General features: G+C 38.1%; 1 protein-coding gene across 3 annotated transcripts; it reads left to right on the forward strand.

Annotated features, from left to right (window-relative positions):
• Positions 1-1,040: 1,040 nt before the first annotated feature.
• Positions 1,041-22,740, forward strand: aspscr1.S (alveolar soft part sarcoma chromosome region, candidate 1 S homeolog). Of its 3 annotated transcripts, none has more exons than XM_041577833.1 (16): positions 1,041-1,198; positions 1,522-1,577; positions 4,975-5,050; positions 8,185-8,288; positions 9,023-9,083; positions 10,614-10,687; positions 10,768-11,227; positions 11,473-11,612; positions 12,971-13,052; positions 13,235-13,301; positions 13,379-13,441; positions 14,676-14,728; positions 19,674-19,725; positions 21,674-21,743; positions 22,069-22,250; positions 22,410-22,734. In XM_041577833.1, exons 1-16 carry the CDS (start codon positions 1,109-1,111, stop codon positions 22,418-22,420), a joined length of 1,641 nt encoding a protein of 546 aa, XP_041433767.1. In that variant the 5' UTR covers positions 1,041-1,108; the 3' UTR covers positions 22,421-22,734.
• Positions 22,741-23,401: the final 661 nt, after the last annotated feature.

The following is a 23,401-nucleotide window of genomic DNA, read 5'->3' on the forward strand; positions in this document are numbered from 1 at the left end:
TTTATCATTATTTTTTTTTTTTCAGGGGAACCTCAGACCATTTCAAGCGATATTGTCTAGTGCAGGGATCCCCGACCTTTTGAAGCCGTGAGCATCATTCAGAAGTAAAAGGAGTTGGGGAGCAACACTAGCATGAAAAATGTTCTTGGGGTGCCAAATAAGGGCTGTAATTGGCCATTTGGTAGCCCCTATGTGGATTGTCAACCTACATTAAGACTCTGTTTGGCAGTACACCTGGTTTTTATACAACCAAAACTTGGCTCCAAGCCTGGAATTAAAAAATTATCATCTGCTTTGAGGCCACTGGGAGTAACATCCAAGGGGTTGGAGAGAAACATGTTGCTCACGAGCTACTGGTTGGGGACCACTGGTCTAGTGGAAGCCAGGAAAACTGATGGGGAGCTGCCTGCTTGGCCCTGCAAACATAGATTTCACTGTGACCGGTGAACATTTTTTAAACTGGCCGATCAATTTTCTGACAGATGTCGGACGAAAAATTGTTAGATGCATGATCCTTCGATTCCCACTGACCTCACGATAATTTGACGGATTGGTTAGATTGCACTAAAATCGGTCATTCACCAAAGAAAAATCTTTGCATCTATAGGGACCGTTAGTACTGGACTAGTTTGCAGAGGCTGCAATGTCCCAGCAGCACAAATGTGCAGTCACACAATCCCAAGATTACATATGTAGAGTCACACACAAAAACTGGCACTTTTACCCTAGGCATTGTCCAGGGAAAACAAGTCATTTGATAAAGTACAAACGTACAGACTGTCAGATAGTTTGTAATCTGCTGTACGTAAGTAGTAATTGACCTCCTGGTTGCTAGAACAGTATTCGGTGTCCAAATAAATATGTGACCTGAAATAAACTATAAATGGAGCCCCACTATATGCGGAGCCAGGGTCACTTCGGTCATACAGTATCCGAAGTAATAAAGTCACAAGCTGGCAAATGTTATTCTTTTTATATACTGTAGATGTTCCGGCTTTTCTCCCAGTCACAACACAGTTTGTTCCCGCAGAATCCTGTCTGCGTTTGTCTCTGTGAATATCGCAATAAAGCTAGTTGATAGGTCTATGACTGTGCGTTATTGCGTACCATGGCGTCTACTGGGCAAGGGGTTTCGGTTTTGGCCCCAAATGGTAGGCGGCAAATTGTGAAAGTGACAGGTGGAACTCCATTACAGCAGGTAAATAAACGGGATTGCGTGGGGGCATAGGTGACGCGGGTTTGCCACAGCTGCCCAAGCAAAGCATTCGGTGATGATCACCATGTAAGATCGGAGTTCATGTATCGCTTTACTACAATCCCTAGCATTCCTCTATTGTGTTTCTTTTTTATCGGACCTGAAGTTGGTTCTATTTCTGAAAACATTGTTCTGAGGAGGTGAATTTCTTTTCTCAGCGGCATAGCGCACTTGGTGGTTTTTTTTTAAATTGAACTTTGAAGCTGGGGTATGGGCAATGCTACTGCATGGCATAATACCCAAACATTTGTATGTTTTGTTTTTAGGTGCTGGAGGAAGTCTGCAGAAAACAGAATTATAACCCCAGGGAATATCGCTTAAAGTAAGTGTTTACTGTATGGAAATTTCTTTCCAGCTGCCACTGATGCTCGGTCTTGACCTATACAGAATTATTGTAGGTTAAGGTGGCTAACTCTATGTATAAGACAATTTAGTAATTTGAATAATTTCCACTTTTAACCTTAAGCGTCATTGCCATATTGTTAAAGTTTTGTCATGTGTGCACCAATTTCTCTGCAGGTTGCTGTGCCCTGTTGTGTTGTTAGTAGGGATGCACCGAATCCAGGATTTGGTTCGGGATTCGGCATTTTCAGCAGGATTTGGATTCGGCCGAATCCTTCTGCCCGGCCGAACCGAATCCTAATTTGCACATGCAAATTAGGGGCGGGAGGGAAATTGCATGACTTTTTGTCACAAAACTAGGAAGTTAAAATGTTTTCCCCTTCCCACCCTTAATTTGCATATGCAAATTAGGATTCGTATTCAGCCGTATCTTTCACAAAGGATTCGGGGGTTCGGCCGAATCCAAAAAAGTGGATTCGGTGCTACATTTTAGCAATCAGAAGCTTGCTTTTAATAATTTCGTAGCCTTACATCTTCTCACAGGTCTAATAGGAAAGAGGAATTGCAGATGGGTGAAGAAGAAACAGCTGTGCTATGCTTGCTCATGATCTGTATATTGCTATTGCTCTGGCATAGACCCCTAACCACTTGTCATTTCTTTACTGTAACATGTATAATTGTATGTTACTACTTAATTACTAATAGGTGCTTCTGCTTCCCTGTACTTATATATAGTGAACTGCAGCAGTGTGTTCACACTTTGCAATATCTTTGTAGCCACTTTGCATTACTTTTTTTTCTTCTTTATGTTGGATACCACTCAAGCACACAATAATACATCGTACTGCTGTGTTTTCTCTTATTCAATTCCTCGTTTTCATGTTTTTTGTACCTCAGTGCCTGCTTATTACTACTTTTTATCATGTGCATGTAAAAAATTGATGCAGTTGTTGCCCATATCGACACGGTTTTGCTCCAATGAAAGTGGAATTTCCCCACTTTGAAGGTGGCAGTAATTTCAGGGTTCCTATTGTGACTTGTTCCTAAGGCTACAGTAACACATGTTGAGAAGCTCATTCCTGTGTCTTCTAACTGGTACTATGTTGGCGTGTGTGCAGTCAAATGGAGCAGAATATGTCTGCTCCGTGTGTTTTTACACACAGGCAAACACAGTGCCTGGTTGTTCACCATAAACAAATACTTTTTCAATTGCATTCAATGTTTTATTTTTTACAGTTTTCCCAAAATTTAAGTTTAGATTTTAATGTTCCTGTCTCTGGTGTTTTGGTATGGCAGCTCAGTAATCCAGGAGAGAACAGTTACAATTTGCTAAATTTAGTTGATGCAATTAGTTGATACATTTCTCAGCAGTATCTATGGAATATTAGCAACTATTGTATCAATTCTACCAGCTGCTTTTAATGCAGCTGAGGGATTTTGCTTAGCAGGGTTAAGTATAACAAATGTATCCACTAAATGTATCAATCCGTTTAAAAGTCTGCGACTCCTCCCAGAGCTGCTTCAGAAGGTGAAAAATTAAACTTTGCACTTCAATATTAGAAATATAGTCACAAATAGAAAGGAATTGGAAAAAGTCTCTATTTCTAGTGAACTATTTGAAACAACTGAATGGGGAAAAAAGTGTTTGAAGATGAACAACCTCTTTAATGCAGACACAAGAGCTAGCTGAGGCTGTGTCTTGACCTGTGTGTTTATAAGCAGGCAGAAAAACAGCTACATAATGTACAGATGTCATTTAAAGGAAAACTATACCCCCCAAACAATGTAGGTCTCTATAAAAAGATATTGCATAAAACAACTCATATGTAAAATCCTGCTTCACCTAAATAAACCATTTTCATAATAATATACTTTTCTAGTAGTATGTGCCATTGGGTAATCATAAATAGAAAATTGCCATTTTAAAAAATAAGGGCCGCCCCCTGGGATCGTAGGATTCACTGTACTCACAAACATACCAACAAACCATACATGTTAGGTCACATGAGCCAATTAACAGACAGAGTTGTGTCTTTTGCTTCCACACTTCTTCCTGTTACAGTTAGAGTTGAAGTATTTCTGGTCAGGTGATCTCTGAGGCAGCACAGAGACCATCACGAAATGGTGGCTCAAGGCAAGAGATGTAAAAGGGCAATATTTACTTAAATATATATTCCAGTTTGGTAAGATTCTTTAATATGCCACTTAATATGATATGAACTATCTGTTGCTTAAGTGTTCATTTTGGGGGGTATAGTTTTCCTTTAAGTGTTGGTTACACAATTCCCATTTTTCACTGTTCAATAAATGTTCTTTCGACTTGTTTCCTTTCATTTATTTTATTCATTACCTGTGACTTTTTGTGCTGTGTCTGCACTTCTCTTTCATATGTCAGCTGAGGTTTTCTTCCACTTCTGTGCATGCTTGTGTTTGTCACTTTGTGGTGTGTGCATTTTCTTGTTACTGGTGCTACACAACACTCGTACGGAATACACTTTTCCCCATGAAATTACCTCTGTGTCTGCAATTTTTAAATGGTGCTCCAGGTTCCAAATCTAATTTCCAGTTTATCAGTTTCGTCCCATCTGTAATAGCCGAATCTCCGCACTGTATTTGGATTAATTATGTTGGACATCCCTTCTAAAATGTCATATCCTCAACTGGAACACTTGATTAACAACTACCAGCGACACTTCGGCAGCATCTTTGGCAAAAGAACAATTTGTATAGAACATGTGTTATTTATGGGCAAGCAGCCACCACAAGCCTACATCACAGTTCCCAATGGCACTTGCCAGCTGGCGTGAGATGTTAGCTAAACAGGTGTTAGGATTAATTTCAGTATTCACCAAATTTCCCTAATCTAGCATTTAGATGAAAATGTAATCTTCCACAAGGATCCTCAACTAAATCGAAACCTTAATTGCATCAATTGTGACCAATTGTGATTCAGCAGGATCCAAATAAAAGTGGTGGAATTTAGGAGAATTCTGAACCAAATTCTACATTTGGTGTATCCCTCATTAGCCACATCTCCAAACTTTCCTGGGTTAAACCTGGTATAACAACAAAATTAAAATGTTTTTCTCTATTAAAGATCTTTGTATATTGGAGACATTATTTGTTAATGCATACATTTGTTGGATTAAGTATTTCCCATATATTGTCTTAAATACATACAGATTATCCTGTATATTGTATAGGTTTCCAGGTTTTGTCTCCTATGCAGTTTCAACATTGTACAAACTCTTCTAATAGTGTATAGAATATAATAGCGGCCAGGCCATGAATTTCTTTGTTCATTGTATATTCAAGAAGATAGATGCCTTCCATCATCCAGACACCAGTTACTTAATTTCTACCAATTTTATTTACAGGTTTCAGAGAACACTGCTGGATCTTTCACTGCAGTGGAGATTTGCCAACCTTCCCAACAATGCCAAACTGGAAATGGTGAGCTGCACGCAGCAGCAAGCATTGGCACTGAGCACAGTAAGCCATATCTGCATACTTGGTCAATATAAAATAACCACAATACTCAGAGCCAGTTTTAAAATAAAAGTTGGCCCCACTTTGTCCATACTCTCAGTCGGTTAGTCGATCGGCAGGTTAGAATATCTGTCGGCTAACAATAATATCTCGGCTTATCTGACAATATCAATGGGTCACTACTATTTGTCAGACATAACTTTCACACAATTGCTGTCTGTCAATTCATGGCCAGAACATTGTCTGATTTATTCTGTTTACTACTTTATTTAATCTGAGTTGGTAGATTACAACAAACGAGCCTTCATCGTAGAATAGAAAAAATCTGCTATTCTATGGCCAGCTCAAAGTATAACTGATTTATAAAAGAGCTATCTGAAGAATCAAATTTCATTTAAAAATAAAAAAATGCTTTTCACAGGTAAAGGGCTCCTTAAACACAGATGACTTAAAAAAAAATATCATTGGCAGATCTTAAAGATGAATTCAGTCAGAATAACAGCTATGGCTTCAGAATATATGAACCCGTATGTTACAAAGTCATTAACCAGTGTTGCTTTTTATATTTTATTGTAGAATTTTTCATTTTATTTATACAGACACACTTTCACCCTGTCATTCACCTTCTAATTCATGTGCTGCTTTCTCACAGTAACACTGTCATCCCTAACACCTTTATTGTTCCCACCTTAAAGCCCTGTGCTGTTCACACCTGAGACCCAGACTGAAACTGCCCACATATTTCACCTGTTCACACTCATACAAACTGCTGAAGGGGCACCAGCACTATGTTACCTTATGTAGTACATCTTAAGAGTACTTAAGGTTGGTCTTGATAGGTTTCCCTGTCTCCTGCTCTGTTCTGCCTGCCCTATGCTCACTTTGTGTGCCATACTCTACCTGCCCCATGCTCACTTTGTGTGCCATACTGTGCCTGCTCTATGCTCCCTGTATATGCCATACTCTAGCTGCCCATGCAGATCTAGGGATTCTTGTAGATAACAAGTTGTCTAATTCCGGGCATTGTCATTCTTGGCTACTAAAGCAAATAAAGCACTGTCTTGCATAAAAAAATGGCATACACTCAAGGGATAAAACCATAATTTTGCTTTATAGGTCCCTGCCAAGGCCTCATCTGGAGTATGCAGTGCAGTTTTGGGCTCTAAAGTGATATAAATGAGCTGGAGAGAGTTCAGAGACGTGAAACTAAATTGGTTAGACGGCTAGTCACGGTTGGGGTTATTTTCTATAAAAAAAAGACTCTTGCAAAGGGAGATGAGTACATTAGAGCACATTATAGACAAATAACATGGGACCTTTTTACCCATAAAGGGAATCATGCACCAGAGGCCACCCCTTCAGACTAGAGGAAAATAAACTTTCTATAGAAGTAGTGTAGGGGGTTCTTCACATTGAGGGCAGTGATGTTGTAGAATGCCCTGCCGGATGTTGTTGGGATGGCTGATTTTTTTTAATGCTTTTAAGAGTGGCTTCGATTATTTCTTGGACAAGCATAGTGATACTAAAATCTATAGTAAGTATAGATACGCTATATATAGTTTGAGTATATGGAGGGGTCAGTGTCAGTGTGTGTATGGAAGCTGGGTTTCATTTGGAGGGGTTGAACTTTACGGACTTTGGTCTTTCAACCTGATTTAACTTTGTAACTATATGTAATATTAAAAAAAGATCTTACAATATATTTAGTAAAAATATAACCGTGTAGCTGATTTTGTGCAGATTCCTTCCCTGTATGTATTTATTTTTGTTTAGGAGCAGGATATGCCTTATCTCTTGCTTTGACTGTAGGTACAATAGAACAACGCAAACAATGAACCTTGCTTTCCGCCATTGCTTGGGCTTTGAGTATGGCTGCTCAAACTTAAATCAATAAATGTAAAATAAGTTATCCCTTCATTTTCAAGAGAAAATTAAGTTAGTCAAAAATGTAATCTATAAAGGGTGGATTGATGAGGTGTCTTACATAATAGCCAGGACGTTACTACTGGCTTTTCAGCTCTCTAACTCTGAGTTAGTCAGCAACTTTAAGGGGGGGGGAACTGTTCAGTACGTTTTTGATCCTCAACATTTAGGTCATATTCAAAAGAAATCCATTATGACCGGTGTGCCCCACCACCAAGTAACTCATTGGTTATTACCTGGTAACCAAACATTGGAAACCAAGAGAGCTGAAAAGCAGGAAGTAGTGTTCTTGCTATTATGTTAGACAGTAATTCCAGCCTTTCTAGATTACATTTTTGGCTAACTAACTATATTGAAACATTTTTTATTTTGCCTGTTAACCCAGTTTTTATTTTTATACTGAACAATTCCTTTAAATCCGGCAGCAGACCAGAGGGTGTACCTACAGCTTTGGCAATTGTGCATACACAGGAGAGAAGGGGGGAGGCTGAGGTGCACCCAGTGCCAGGCCTAAATAGAACCCTAGAAGTAATGTGTATTATGTGCATCAGTGGTGGTTAAATTAGTCTCCTAGGGGCAATGTTTTTCTTTTGCCTGAGCAGGTTTGGGCGACTAAAAGAAAACATGGTGTCCAAAATCTCCTGCATGCCCAGTGGTGCCCAAGTGCAAATTATGCCTGTGTTATTTCATCTGCATCTAAACCTTTTCCCACCCTCACAGCTAAAGTCTCTCTCCTGGCTCCTGGTCCAGTGGTGCAAAGATACAGTTCTGCTGTAAAGTGCTATGGAACATGTTGCTGTATAAATCTTTCAAACTTTGGGTCCTGTCTGTCTGGTGCCAAGATTTGCCTATTAGCGCTTCATGTATCAGACCAGGGTGCATTATATTTATTAGTATTAGGACCGGTGCCCACCAGGGTTCTTATTTGTTGGAAACCTTAGTCAAATTGCCTGTGTGTTTACTAAGCAGTTTTGAAGTATTAGCTGTACTTTTTTGCAGCCTTTATAGTAATAGTATTGTGAATACCCTTCACATAGCTGTGTACTGCATTTGCTTTCAGGTTTTTAGTAATCAAGTTTTTATTAATCTTTAAATATTGCTCTGAATTCAATTACTAAAAATCAGAGATTTAATACAGATTTGAATACATTCTAACTGTAAATTCTCTACATTAGAAAGTGCGGGTAGCATTACAGTTGGAGAATGGGGAGAGATTTCAAGGTGAGTTCCTGTGCAACGAGTCTCTCATGGATATCCTCCTGCAGTTTCCGAAGGCCAGGTGAGAACTGTATGCTTATGTGACAGTCACACTGTTATTCCCAGTATTGGTCACAATGGCACAAACTTCTGATATGGCACTGGTTGTCAGGACAAGATTAAATACAAGGAAGCTGCATTCCCTCTATCATGGAACTCCACAGGAAGCTCATTACAAATATGCACTTTGAGAGTTCTATTGCACATATCCGAAACAGGACCCCAAAATTTTGTCTATGGGCTCCATACGAGCTTTTGGGGAAACCGGCTGATCTGTGAGAGGAAACTAGTGAAACACATATATGATAAGGTAGCCTCTCTGACCTAGCACTGGGCAATAGGTGACAACTTATCTAGAGACATAGCAAAATGATTGGGCCAGCACCCTAGTAAGATCCCCAGATTGGTAAGGGATAATTTATAAACATACTGACAGAATAAATAAAGGTAGACCAGTTGGTTTTGTTTAATCATTGTTTATTAGACATTACGTGCTTTTATTCAAAAAATGGATAACATAATATTTTGACAATAACAAAATTGTAAACTGTGAAAGGGACACTGCGTGTACCCATAATATGCAATGTTTTTCATGCAATTGGTGTATATAAGAATTCATCCTATAAAAATCTAAGTTACAAAAAACAAGGAAGCTGCATGCATAATAGATTATTTTGTTCCACTTTCCACACCGTAATGGTCAGGGCTGGATTTTGAAATTATGCCTTTTTATGAAAATTATGTTTTTGCATACAGGGAGCAATTGGAGCATGTGGTTTCTGGATACACTCCTGTGTGCATTTATATGAGGGATGAGGTAAGGCACAGTGTTGTTCCTCTCCTCCTTCACACAAGCATGATCCATCTAAACTAGATGGCTTATTATTATATACTTCATAGCTTCCAGATCTCACATTTTTGTGTACTCAGAACTTTCCAGCATATCTGAGGGGCACATTTTATCACCAAGTATATATGTAACAATTTTGTACAAACACAAATACTTGGCTGGAAATTTCCAATAAAAATTTTTTTGTACTTCACATTGAGTAAACTAGTAAAATGTCCCTTCCTGTCTGGATGTTTGTGTTTAAAAAGGATGCGAGTAATCACTATAATGAAATGATGTTTAAAATTAGCTGCACTTGCAAATAAGGAGGAATAGTTGGCTTCTTATTCATGCTGATATTTTAATAAAGCAGTTAAAGTTTAACAAATTTCCCTTTTGATGAAAAGATGTTAGGGGTCATTTAGAAATGGCCACCACAGTCATTGTGTGAATGAATATATGCTATTCATTACAAGTACTTGCATCCAAAGCAGCTCCTCTCACTTCTGAGTAGATGCACATGGCATTGCTACTGGCGGAAGCGTCAGGGTTCCCAAAGTGACCTGTGTCAATTTATAATGTGAAATTGCACCTAAAGAGTTGGGTGCAGACATCGTTTTGATGTTGAGTGCCAGAAATTACGACATCCGATTCCTGTAGAGTCATATAGGTTTTACATATTAACATAGTACGGTAAATTAGGTTGAAAAAATATGCTTTCATCAAGTTCAATCCAGAGGATTATTTCACATGTTTTCATGCATTAGCCACTCTAGGGGACCCACAAAGGAAACATTTCTCTGCTGCCTATTTATATTTTTATGAATCACTCAGAAAAGTGTGTATGCATGTGCATGTTGTAAAATAATTTACATTTATTTATTGGTCACACAGTAACTCACTACAGAACTGGGCATCAGCTAAGACACTTTGGGAGAAATTTAATAAAATTTGCAAAGAGCAAAACTTTGCTAATAAAAATTTGCAATGTAATATTCTTTGTTAGGCTTTTATTGCATTGCGTATCTTTATTGCGGATTGCGAACCTTTAACACCTGTTCTGGAGTTTAGTTAAATATTTTGTCTCAAAAAATGGTTTGTGATTGCGAATTTTTATTACATTGCGAATGCTCGCAAAAGCAATTTGGTCGCAAACTTTGCGAGTAAGTTGTTTAAGTCAGTCAAAAAGGGAGACAAACATGGTTGCTAACAAAGGTGTTTACAAACATTTTTTTTGCGCTAACTAAATATATTACATTCCCCCATTTCTTTTTTGATACCAGATGTACATTCATAATGTCATGTTTCAATCTCGAACAAGTTACATATAGCCCATTCCTTAAAGCCATATAGCTTTTGTAAATCAATAAGGCCATGTGAGATGGAAATTGTAGTAATTTTCTTTTTTTTGCATGTGTATTTACACATATAATATTTATATGTGTACATACATTACAGATCAATTGTGTACATTATACAACACCATAAAAAACTTTTCTGACTTCCTTTATTCTTTAGGTGACCGGTGAATTAGCCTTGAAGCAAACGACTCTCCAGTCACTGGGACTCACAAGAGGCAGCGCTATCATTAGGTGTGTAAAATACAGACTATTAATGTTGAAATTACTTCAATATGATGTGTCTATGCTTACTATCTTGAGTCTTTCTCCAGGTTTGTAGTTCGGAAATGTGACCAGATTGTTAATCAAGAAGGCTCAAAAGACCATGGGGATCCCAAAACAGAGACACACCCTGTGTCTTTTGCAAATCAAGAAGCAAGCCAAGAGGTTGTCATATGTGAGAAGAAGAAATTATCTTGCATGGGTCCTGCTAGCTCTGAGACCATAGATCAACCAGAAGCCCAGCTACGTGTGAATCCTAATGCTCCTATTTTAGGTCCTTCAAACACTTTTAGTGAATGGGAAGAAAAACAGGGTGCTGAGAGGAATGTTCACCCTAGTGTTACTAAATTCATTCCATTCCAAGGTGATGGTCACTGCCTTGGAGGTGCCAGTTTGCATGCAGGTCTGTCAGAAGATGGTGTGCCAAATTCTTCAGCTCAGAAGCTTATCCACAGCCCAGGGCCCTCCAAGCCAAAGAAGTCTAAGACAGAAAGGGTAGAGACTACCCAGGTAATTAGAGAAAATGTGAACTAACCAGGCAGTGTGGGGGAGCTTGATTAAATCTGGTGCATCAGCATTCATGTTTGGCATGTAATCATAATACTAATAATAATTATTCAAATTGTGCAGCTGATGGTGCATTAGAATGTATGCTTATAGATATATAGTTTGGCATGTAATAATTCATTGTGCAGCTGGCAGGTTCTTCTTTTTAATTGTGTAGTAACTTTCTTGTGAAATTGTTCTTATTCTAGCCAATAGACAGAGAACCCCTTGTGTGCCACATGGATCTGGGAAAGAAAACTGTCCATGAGTCTCAGGAGTTGTCAGAGGATTTTTTTGAAATCACTGTGGATGATGTGAGGAGAAGATTTGCAGAGCTCAGGAGTGAAAGGTCAAAATCAAACTTGCGTGAAGGGTTTTTATGGATATCACTGAGCAGTGAGACATGATAAGCAATAATACACAGGGATTAATCCACCCCTACTGTTAAATTATAAGTATATTGAAAATCACTGAAGAATTCCATATACTTGCGTAAGATACTTTTTTTAAAGGTCATTGACCTCCAAGGTGACTGTTCTATTTTACAACAGGGAGTATTATTTTATCATAATACACAACTTTTAGTGTGTCATGGGACACAATTACCGCTAAGCATCATTCATAAGCATATGTTTTTGGCTCTTTATGTATAGCAAATCTGTATTTTACACAGTGGTCTGTGTTATATGGTGTTGAGGGCTGCTATCTTTAGTTCTTCTTTGATTCCTATGAATCCTTTCTGATGTTGTTTTGATGTTGCATTACAATGCAAGGTTAAGCACTTTTTTTTTCTTTCAATAGTTTTTATTGTCATTTTAGTTACATAGTTACATAGATAAATTGGGTTGAAAAAAGACAAAGTCCATCAAGTTCAACCCTTCCAAATGAAAACCCAGTGTCCATACACACACCCCTGCCTACTTTCATTTTGGGAGGGGGGATACAGAAAAGAAAAAAAAAAGGGGGGGTCCTTATTTTTTTTTTTACTCCCATTTGCTTTGGAGTAGGTCCGGGTGTTAAAGTTTTATGAATTTGTCCATTTCTGCTGTTTCTGCCCGTCTTATAGTAAAGCTTTAGAGGAAAGGCACTGGAGCTCAGCTCACCATCAAACCACGCTCCCAGCACTTGGGTTTTTATGGATAACAAACTGTGCAACTCAAGGCATCGTCAGTTAGTGTATTTTTAAACAATAAAGTAACACTTGCATAAAAAAAGGCATTTATGCTGGTGATGAAAGCATTATTTGCCTCTTTATAGATCTATTGTAAGGCCTTTCTTAGAATATGCAGTGCAGTTTTTATCTTGAGAGAGTTCATGGATGATTGACTTAACTGGTAAAATTAATGAAACTACAAAGAGATTGTTTTTAGTGTTATTCACCTTTCATTAACTTTTGGTATGATGTGGAGAGTGATATTCTGAGACAATATGCAATTTGTTTATTTTATTACATATGCTTTTTCTTCGTTATTTAGCTCTTTATAGAGAAACTCTCCGGTTTCAATTGCAGCCAAATAGCATTGGCTTTTGAAAAGGAGAGAGCCTGAAAGACGAGTAATAGAACATAGCAATAATGATAAATTTGCAGCCTTACAAAGAATTTGTTTTCCAAAAAAAACCTAAAAATAGAGGCCAGTTGAAAAGTTTTTGAACTTTTTTTTGAAGTGTTCAAGTAGTTGAACACTTTTGCTTTCTTTCTCACACTAGGCAGCGTCTTCAGGAAGCTCCTTTAGTGTGCAAAGCCATTCGAGACAGACAGATGCAGGAAAAGCTGGAGAGATATTCAAAAGTAAGGTGATAATATTGTCTTGTCTTGTTACTTCTTCACAGCCCCTGAATGCCAACTCTAGCTGTCCTACATATTGCTGTTTTATTTATGGACAGTGCTCATAATTTTCCAAACAATACAGCATTGTCTGAGAATGTACAGAGGTTTTTTAATATGATGCTTCAACTGTATTCTTTTCACAGGTGGTTCTGAGGGTTCTTTTCCCAGATCGCTATATCCTGCAGGGATATTTTCATCCAACAGAGACTGGTACATGTGTAGCTTTTATTTTTCTTGAATATTTGCCAGTTGTAAGACAAATAATAAATAGTCATTTTTCTTTTCAGTTGGTGCAGTGAAAGAATTTGTGCGCAGCCATCTGGAGGATTCAAATATGCAATTTTATCTGTGTAAGTATGGAGGTGTACTGTGTTTTTACAGTACCCATACCACTTATTTATCATCATCCAACCATAAAAACCTGAGTTTAAGGGCTGTGTCACCCTTCCTTATGCTCATATGGATATACCAGGTCTTAACCAGTTTGTAAAAGACATATACACCTATCTGGGTTGTCCTTACAAAAGAGGGGAAAAAAATCATAGATCGCATTATATTATATGCCAGTTCCCTTTTGTAAGGCTCCATCAAAACACACCAATATTTTAATGTCATGAATAATGTAGAGGTACTGTGATTGTTACTTTTTCCAAGTTTATTTTGATGTGTTTTTTTTCTATTTATTTTATTAGATTGTTATAGTATTTAACATTTGGCAATGCCGATTGCACATTTGTGCTTGTAAAACATACATTACAAAACAGGACTAGTGAAACTGAGTCTCTGAGCCCTGATCTCACTGTGCGATGCCTGTATGTTCTTTGATTCATGATAATTGTTGCATTTTTACATTGTTCTTTAGTACATGTTTTACTTGTAATGCTAGTTACTTTGATAATATCATGTAAATAATTATAAACCCATGCAATAGAATTGTACTGTATTTTAGGTATTGGTGTGTTTTTAGAGAGAGTTTAATTTTCATTCAGATGTAAAATTACTCAAAAATTCATGCATATTTTATAGTCTTAGGTTTTACAGGCAATAATGAATAATTTATGGTGCTGATTTTATTTGGGGGCTAGAGATAAAAATTCATTTAGAAAATGCCCCCTTGAGCATTTTTTGGATTGGAGTTCCCTATAGATCTATAACAGTCAGTGTTTGTGTTTCAAATGAGGCTTGGGTGTGTCCCAACAGGATTTTTAGTGATACAGGGTATTTGCACTTCCATGCTGACACTACTTTAAATTTGACAAAACTTACATATGCAGTTGTTTTATACAGTTCCCTTATTTGTGAAATACTGGCTTATTGTTTAAGAGTAGTAGGCTAAACAGACAAAACTGCATGTACAGCAGGGTCATTGAGCATACATTTTAGTAGTTATCAAACTGGCTGTTGTATACTACTTTGTAGCAGAAACCTACTATGCAATACAATACAAGTCCCACATATGACATTATAGTCTTCCAGTAATAATAAAAATATTCGTATTGTAGGTTTTTATAATTTGTTTATTACAAATATTTTTTTTTGATGTTTCCTTTGCAAGATGACTTAGTCATTGTCTTCTCTCTGCAGTTATCACGCCACCAAGGACTGAGCTAAAGGACGATTTCCAAACTCTCTTTCAGGTATATTGGATTTATTATGTATATCACCTTACAGCCTGGCATGCCAATTTTTATGCTTCATGCAAAACTTGAACACCCATTATGACTTTAAAGTTATAGGTCCTTAATAGCTGAAGTGTAGTAGGTTACTTATGCTACAGCCAAAAGAGATTAGGCAATTAGTGTGGTAGGTAGAAAGCAGAAAATCTTCTTGGTGTATACTGACAGTTCAAAGTCAGTGGATTGTCCATCTCTACACTGGTGGCACACTAATTTGCCATTAGCTTAAGCAGCATAGGTATACTAATGGAGTATTAAGTGCTGTAATTAGAAATGCCTCAGAGCAAAAATTGAAAGCCTAATTGAAAAATGACACCATTTTACTTTAGACAGAGCTCAGGCTTTCTATTGGGAAGGAAATGTCTTTGCTTCATGCTTCCATTCTAGAGATCTTCTGGTCCTTTTTCAGTACAGCCACTAACACAATCATCCATACATACATACATACATGCTCAAGACATGTCCAAACAATCATATTTGTAACCAGCTCTTATTTAGTACCTCACAGCTGTGTGGGTCTCCCCATCCTCCTACCCAATAGTAACTTGAGCACCCTGCTTGTGTGTTCAGCCTGGGCTAGGTTCTTGAGAGGAGAGGGAGCTCTTGTCAGCTTGTGAAGGGGTCTTTCTTTTCTTTAATACTCCAGCACAGTGGCTCCTGCCTCATACTTTCATCTTGCAAGATGCCATGTTATTCTTGCCTGTGTTTCCATTGCTGCTGTTCCTAAAAGAGGTGCTTCCACTGATCCTTTAACCACTCAATAAAAGTGTCACAGGAGGAGGGGGTCCTTCCCTAGGGCTCAGAGGGCAATAATACATATGCTGTTATGATCACAGTTGTTTGTGCTGGGAGAAAGGGTACTTACATTTTTGGTGTAAGCAAAGCAAGATGCATATTTTTGCATTGTAGCTCAATAAACTTAATCCTGTCTTACGTTTATAGGCCCTCTCTGTGTATTAATATTGTATGAATGTATTTGTTACTATAAAATCCAATCCAAAATGTGACTAGTTCAGAGGCAGAATAACATGCTGGTTTCCAGGATTCAGTGCAGATTCTGGCCAAATTCTGAAGGATTTGGATCTTGGATTTGGACAGATCTTTAATGTTTAGCCAAATTGAATCTAAACCGTTTACAAGTTTTACAAATTTTAAATTACTGAAATGTTCAAATTACTGTCTTGGGTGGAGGACATCTTTAAATTGAAATATGCAAATTAGGGTTTTAAATTTAGTTCAGTATTAGGCCAAACTCGGTATTTGTCCAAACATGATATGGTGCACCCCTAAAAACAACTTCTAAATTTCCAGAATTGATCCTCTATGCAAAGCTGGCCATAGATATGGTTGTACGAAATGAAGATTCAAACAAATTTCAGATTGTGTCCCAACATTTTTTTTGTATACGACAATTTGTTGTTTAGTCGGACAGGACAGGTTAGAAAGTCTGATAATATCTCTTCATATATTGCCTATCTGACGATATCAATGGGTGACTGTAATTACTAGTTGTCTGGCATGTCACGCAAAGAAAAACATCTGCACGTCCATGACCAGTTTAAGGCATGGTTTTCCAATCTGTGGGATGGATTAATCTGATCAACTGTCCCAACACACACACACACCCAACACCAGAGAATGAAACGCCAAATTTTTTACTTTAAAGGAGACGGAAAGTCATCTTGCACTTGGGGGTGCCAAATGTTATTTACTTCCTTAAAACCCTGGGCTGGTGCTCCTATCAGCAGAAAACTGCAACGGCCCGGGGTTATTCCAGTGAGCACCACGGAGCGATCCTCTTCCAGCTTCTTCTCAGCACTGGACGGGGTTTCAGGTACAGTAAGTAAATACAATCACTTGGGGGTGCCTAACATTTGGCACCCCCAAGTGCATGAAGACTTTCCTTCTCCTTTAAGGGACCAAATACAGACAGCCACATACAAAAATCCTGTTGTGTTCTATTAATATACTGAAATCATGTCCAAGAAGGAGAAATAAAAGTTTATAAGGAAAAATACCCCCTCCCCCCCCCATATTGTGTATAATTATATATGTCCAAAAACACTCTGCTGTTCTTTTAGTATCTATTTTATACAGACCTACCCCACAGACTGAAAGGAAATCATGATAGCCTGCCTTTGTGCTCCCCACCTTTTAGCCTTAGTGTCATGCAAACTTTTCCTTACTTTCTCCCATTGTGAAGTGATGGATTCCAAGACTTGAAGTCCTACTTCTTTCCAAAATGGTTGGTGCACAGATTCTTTAGAAAGCAGAGGGGCTTCAATGTGATTGAAGCACAGGTCCACTGGGGTGGTTTAAGAGCAAAAATACAAATATCCTGCAGTAGCCCAGTCAAAGATGTCATCTCCGTACAAACGTGAATATATGGCCCTATTTGAAAATTGAGATGAACAAGCTGCCAGCCATCAAAATGGAAAACTGAAAAAAAAAAACATGGAAAAATGGTTAAAACTCACTCACAGACTGTGTGCAAAGTATGCCTTAAACCTCAAAAGACCTACATACACATACCTCCCAACTGTCCCATTTTTAGAGGGACAGTCCCTCTTTTGACAGCTCAACCCGCAGTTCCTCGCAGTACCGGAAAGTCACGTTTTTCTCTGCACTGAACAACCAGAAAAAGAAATAAAGTTTCTAACTTAATTGGCTTTTGGCAGAGATCCCAGAACAGCCACAGCTGCATATAAGATAACACAGAAATATGTTTAAACTTCATAACCTGCCAAATTTTGTAAAATGGGCGCGTTCAATAACAATTTTGCAACGCTACGTGCACCAACTGTTTTGTCCCTCTTTTTATTTCCAAAATATGCATACATCTATTATTACTATAAAAGGTATACTATATACACATATGTATACATTATATTTTGGACTTTTATTTTAAAAAATTAAAACAGTGTTACATAAGTTACAAAACCGGTGTAAATTATCGCCATTATTTAAGGAATGAAGGCGGCAAATGTTGTGCATTCTGGTTATAGTGCATTTTTTCTCTGTAAAATGGGTTGTTCCAGACATTGTTTAGAAAAACAGTGTACTTTGATTGGAGAGGGGAAAATATATAAAGAAGTGCAGAAAATTATAGACGAATCAACTAAAATTATCTCAAATACTTTAAAATGGCAACCAAAAGCCTGAAAGACGTGGAAGATAACATAAAACTTCAATTTGAGGGAGCTAGCACACAGGCAGATTCGGGGAGATTTAGTCGCCTGGCGACTTAGCCCCTCTTCTGCAGGGCAACAATCCCCCCCCCCCCAAACTGCCATCCCCCTGCTATGATGAGAAAACGCCAGTGCCAATGCACTCGCGGCAACTCGATTTCCTTGTGAGGCAACTTCGGAAATGGAAGTGCCGTGAGTGCATTGGCGCTGGCGTTTTCTCATTATAGCAGGCGGAAGGCAGTTCTGGGAGATTGTCACCCCACAGAAGATGCGATTAGTCGCCAGGCGACTAAATCTCCCTGAATCTGCACACTTGCTAGCTCCCTGAAAAGCTAAAATGGCAAAGACATAATAATAAATAATCAGCTCCCGGAAGATCAAAGAAGGTCTAAAGTTACCTGGGAGTACTGTTACAATTAGAAGACATGGTTTATTCCTGTCTGAAATGTTTGATCCTTGCAAAGACATCCTTGAAACCTTTAATATCATTTCAAAGCTTGTTTCTTGACAAGTGTGCGTGTGTCTAAATGTTTGCATTCTGGACTTTGCCATTCAATTCCTGCTTGTCCTTTGAAGTTCTTTTTCTTATTGATCTTCTGACGTCAAACTAAACAGACCTGTGGCACTTTAATCAGTTCCCATCCTGGGATGGAAAGAATGTTTTACATCCCTCCAGCTCTTGATTGAAATTTCGCTGTAACAGTTCAGTGCTGTTTATGTCTGGAGAAACAAACATATAGCTGGTGACAGATCGGGAATGTCAGCAGAGCATTGTTTCTCTCCTTACTGTTTTAAGGTCTGTGTTGCTCTTTTCTATGCTTAGTGGTTTTTTTTTGCTTTGGTTCTGGTACTTTCATCTCTGGCAAACTGGTGAACTCCTCTCTTCTTTTTGTATTACTCTTGCTTGTGTGTTTGTGAGTCCTGTTCTCCCTGCCATGAATTTTCTCTTACCCATGTGGCCCTTCCCTCATGAGACTTTGAAGTTTTTGCCCAGACACTGACAGACAAGGAAGTTTCAGTGGCGGCACTAGGGGAACAGAAAAGGGAGGGGGGGTGGAAAGGGATGCACTTTGAACTAAATAACTTTCAGTTTGGAGATGCTGGGCTAGTTATCTCCTGGACTATGTTAATTATTCGCCATGGTAATTGGGGGGGGGGGGGAGTAAAGAGGGTGAGGAGGTTATTAAAAAATTCCAACATTAACATACTATACAAAACTAATTTTCCAGCTTCCAGGCTGCATAAAAGAAATGCTGTGTTTAAAGAGGCTAGTGTATTTCCAGGGGAGTGAGGGGCCTTGTTTAACCTGTTGTTTTCTAAATAGTGAAATCCCTACAGATGGAGTGGGAACATCAAAGTGTTGGCGAGTGTTCTCTCTCTCCCTTTCTGAGTTTTAACCATACCTGGTACTCTGTAATTACAGTTTATGGAAAATTGTCTTTTGTTTTAAGATATCATGAAACTACAGACTGAAAAGGAAAATACCCATCATGTTCAACAGAGTGTTTATTGGGCTTCATTGGGACAAAGCAACCTAGACTCTGTGGCAGGTCAAAAGCCGTGACACTGTCTGTATTTTTCAGAGCCTGTTTTTAGGTCATAGTTTGTGCCATGGCATTTTAGGTTAAATGTTGCAGGAATGCTAAGAGGCTCTGGCGAGCATATGACACTGGAACTATCTCGCCATTATTATCATATGTGCTTCATTTTATTCCTAGGTTTACCTCTTCCCTGCTGCCCTTATTCACTTTGGATCACAGATAAAGAGAGGTAAGAAATATTTTTTTGAATTTAAACAACCTAAATATTGCAGATCTTGTCTATTCTAAGTTTTAAAGCTAATGTCACACTAGACTGTGTTTTTCTACCTGCATTGAAACACAGGCTGAGAAACAACGAATGGGAGCAGATCCACACCAATCGGCTCCATTTGTTAACTGCACTGACAGGCTGTGTGCACACAGAATGAATTTTGGTGCAGAAATACTTACCTTTGCATTTTTGCTCTTAAACCACTCTGTGTGCACTTAGGCTGACACAGTGCCTGCCACTGCAGAAATCACAGCACACACAGAGCAGATAGTTGCAGGTCTCCTCCCATCAGCTGTGTAACATTAGCAAAACAATGCATATTCAGTTGTTTAGGAATAGAATCTGACCATCGGGGCTCTTACACACAGGTGTTTATTTCTGTTTTTTGCAAATATTGTAAATTGATATAGGCAAATATTGTAAATTGATAATAAAGGGTTGGCACATACCAGACCGCACTCCGCAGATTGATGTAGTAAAAAAGTATTTAAGCAAAAAACATCACAGCAAAGCCTTGCGTGTTTCGTGCCTTAGGGGCACTTAGTCATAGGCTGATAATAAATAAAACACTAGGGTATAGCCAGGTGTGTGTGTGTGTGTGTCTTATGGTATCGGCACTCTAGGTGTTTTATAACATTTTGCCACAAGTATTTTATCAGTTATTGAGATGGGGACACAATTTTCGAATTTTTATAGAAATTTACACTGTTTTAGGTGCTGCATTTTTGAGGGATACACACGTCACTAGACAAGAACTGGTCCATAGCAGTGATTTCCATCGATTTTAGAACAGTGGGCGATTTCTAACCTTTTGTCCCTTAACAAGAAGGGAAAAACTCTCAGGCAACAAACAGCTAGAAATTGCCAAGTGTGCCTTAAGCCGTAGGCTGTTATATTTGGTTTTAAATAGTGATGGACGAATCTGTCCCATTTTGCTTCACCAAAGAATTTTGAAAAACTGCGAAAATTCGCGAAATGAATTAAAGTCAATGGGCATCAAAATAATTTAGATGCATAACAATTTGACGCGAGTGACTATTTTGTCCAAATACATTGAAGTCAATTCGTGTCCGAATAATTTTGACGCGTGTCAATTTTAACACAAGCCAATTTTTTTTTGTTGCATCGTTTTTTTTCCGCCAGCAAATTTCCAGTGCAGTTTTGCGAAAACATTTGTGGGTGGCGAAATGTGAAAATTCGGAGCAAATACATGCCTGCCAAATTTATTCATCCATCACTACTAGTTTTAAACAAATATGTATAGTTGGCTAGTCAGCAGTTCTAATCTTTAAACAAGAATACTGAAACTTGGTCTGTAGGGTACATTTCATTAGAAGTAGGTGTTTCATTAAAAAAGTTTGCATTTGAGCATGAAAACTTTTTTTAAAGGGAACTATGACCCCTTTTTTATACTTGTAGGAAAATCCATGAAAGGAAACCATGATAAGCTACATCTGTTCTCAACCCCTCCCTATCCTTGTCCCATTGTGAAGTAATTGATTCTGGCTGCATTACAGAGAATCTGTGCCTTATCCTCTATGGACTTCAAGTCCCAGAATCTTTGACTTCACAATTAAACAAGGTGAGGGAGGTGTTTATAATATACTGTAAGCCTAAGAGTGGTGGGGAACTGGTCCCAGGGAACACTGACAGAATGGTTTCCATTAATCCCTGGAATGAGTTATGTTTTTAATAAATAAAAATACATTTATATTTTTGGAAGTTCAGATTTGTTCTACATAAACCTAAATTAATGAGCTCTTGTCAGCAAGGGAGGTGTGTTGTCCCTTTAAAGTAAAGTGTCTCTGAACATGCTGAACACTTGTATATACTGACTCTTTAAGGGAACTTATTAATGTTTATTGAATGATATGTTAATATTACCCTTTTTTTTGTAAAACTGCAGATCATTTCTTGTCAGGGCAGCTACTGAAAGCCGCTATGTCTCCTTCACAAGCTGATATTGTAGTTGCCAGGTACAATTTTAATGTCTTTATCTGCAGCTATAAATGGATCATGCAAATAAATATATTTGCTTTATTTTATTGTATCATCATGAATTATCTGCTAAAACATTTAAACATTATATAAACCCTTCTGCCAGCAATATGGATACATACAGCTTAGTTATTATCAAGTACAGTTACTGTTTTATTATAACAGAGGAATGGAAAAAATAGTATCAACTCTATGGGCTCCTGTAATTTGTCTTTTTGGATATCCGGTTTTTATGGATAACAGATCCCATATCTGTATTGTTTATTGAAATGTGCTTACAATTGAACATTTTTGCTCTTGCAGAGCAATGCCACATGTACCATCTGCTTCTGGATCAACTGCCCAGGAAGATTTTGCAGGCCTTCCAGTAGGTGAAAATCTCAAAACAGAAAATACAATAGAAAGGAAAAAAGGATCTAATGTTGAAGCCCAACAGTCTGACCAGAGAGACCTTGGCAAAGTTCCCAAGTGGTTGAAGCTACCAGGTAATGTTTTATCCTTAGCATTTGCTGGCCTAAGGCCAGTGTTTGTAGTTCAGTTCAGTCCACAGTTGTTTTAGAGTACAACATAACTGAAAGTGGTTTTATTTTATAAGATATGCCCATTGAATCAACATAGTTGGATGATTCTTTTTTTCTTCTTAGGGAAGAAGTAAGTGGAGTTTTCTTTCGGATCGGTACTGTGGCTTATTGGTTGCTAACATCTGTATGCCAAAATATATAGCTGATGTTCTCTGAGATGCTAGATTGATGACAAGACCGTTCAAGATCTTCTGACTGCTATTTAATGAAAATATGTTTTACATCTGGATTCAGTTGTGCTGAAAAGTGGAAGACCTTTAGCTTGTTTATGGATAAAAACATTTGAAATGACTGCAGATCTCATTGATTTTACCATGGCTTTCTAACCTTAACAGTCCTGCAAGTGTATCCTAGTAATAAAGATAATATCATCAAGGCTGAAATCTAATTTAAATGTCTCTCTGCAAGTTGTTTTTTTTTCACAGCTTTGGGTAGTGGCACCAAAGGAACCCTGCTGTGGCAAACCACGGACCTATATTAACAATACAGAAGTCTAATTAAAATAACCAAACTACTTTGAAGTATGTTTATTTGGCTCCAGTCTCTCTACCACTTCACCATGTTGACTTTGCTAATTACTCATCCTCCAACAACAAGGAAACTTGAATGAAAAAGTCAATTTACCCAGTTTGTCTGCTTTCCTCTGTGTTAGTTTTGACTTTCCTTGGGCTGAAATTGTCCTTTGTTGGCACAGACATCACATGCAACACAAACACACAAGATTCAGAAGCTGATAAGTGCAATTGCTGCATACATACCTTGATAGTTTTAAATTCCAATTAGTGTTTAAATCCTGATATTCTCATTCTAGAACTATAAATGGGTTTCTGTACCATGGAGTTCCATTAAATGAGCTTAGCCTTTGTGTTTGTCTGATGAACAAATTGTTTTAACATCAATGTGAAAAAGTTAATTGGGCCCTTTGCACTGGTCATTGTCCCCATTCTTTTTGCATCAACTAACAAAAGCATCAAAGCAACATCTGTCTTTGGCCCACCAGGGAATATTTTCCTTCTTTCCTAATGACTTCCAAATGCTTTGAAGAGGGTTGGAGG

Source organism: Xenopus laevis, chromosome 9_10S (genome assembly GCF_017654675.1).
Source record: "Xenopus laevis strain J_2021 chromosome 9_10S, Xenopus_laevis_v10.1, whole genome shotgun sequence".
Taxonomy (NCBI): domain Eukaryota; kingdom Metazoa; phylum Chordata; class Amphibia; order Anura; family Pipidae; genus Xenopus; species Xenopus laevis.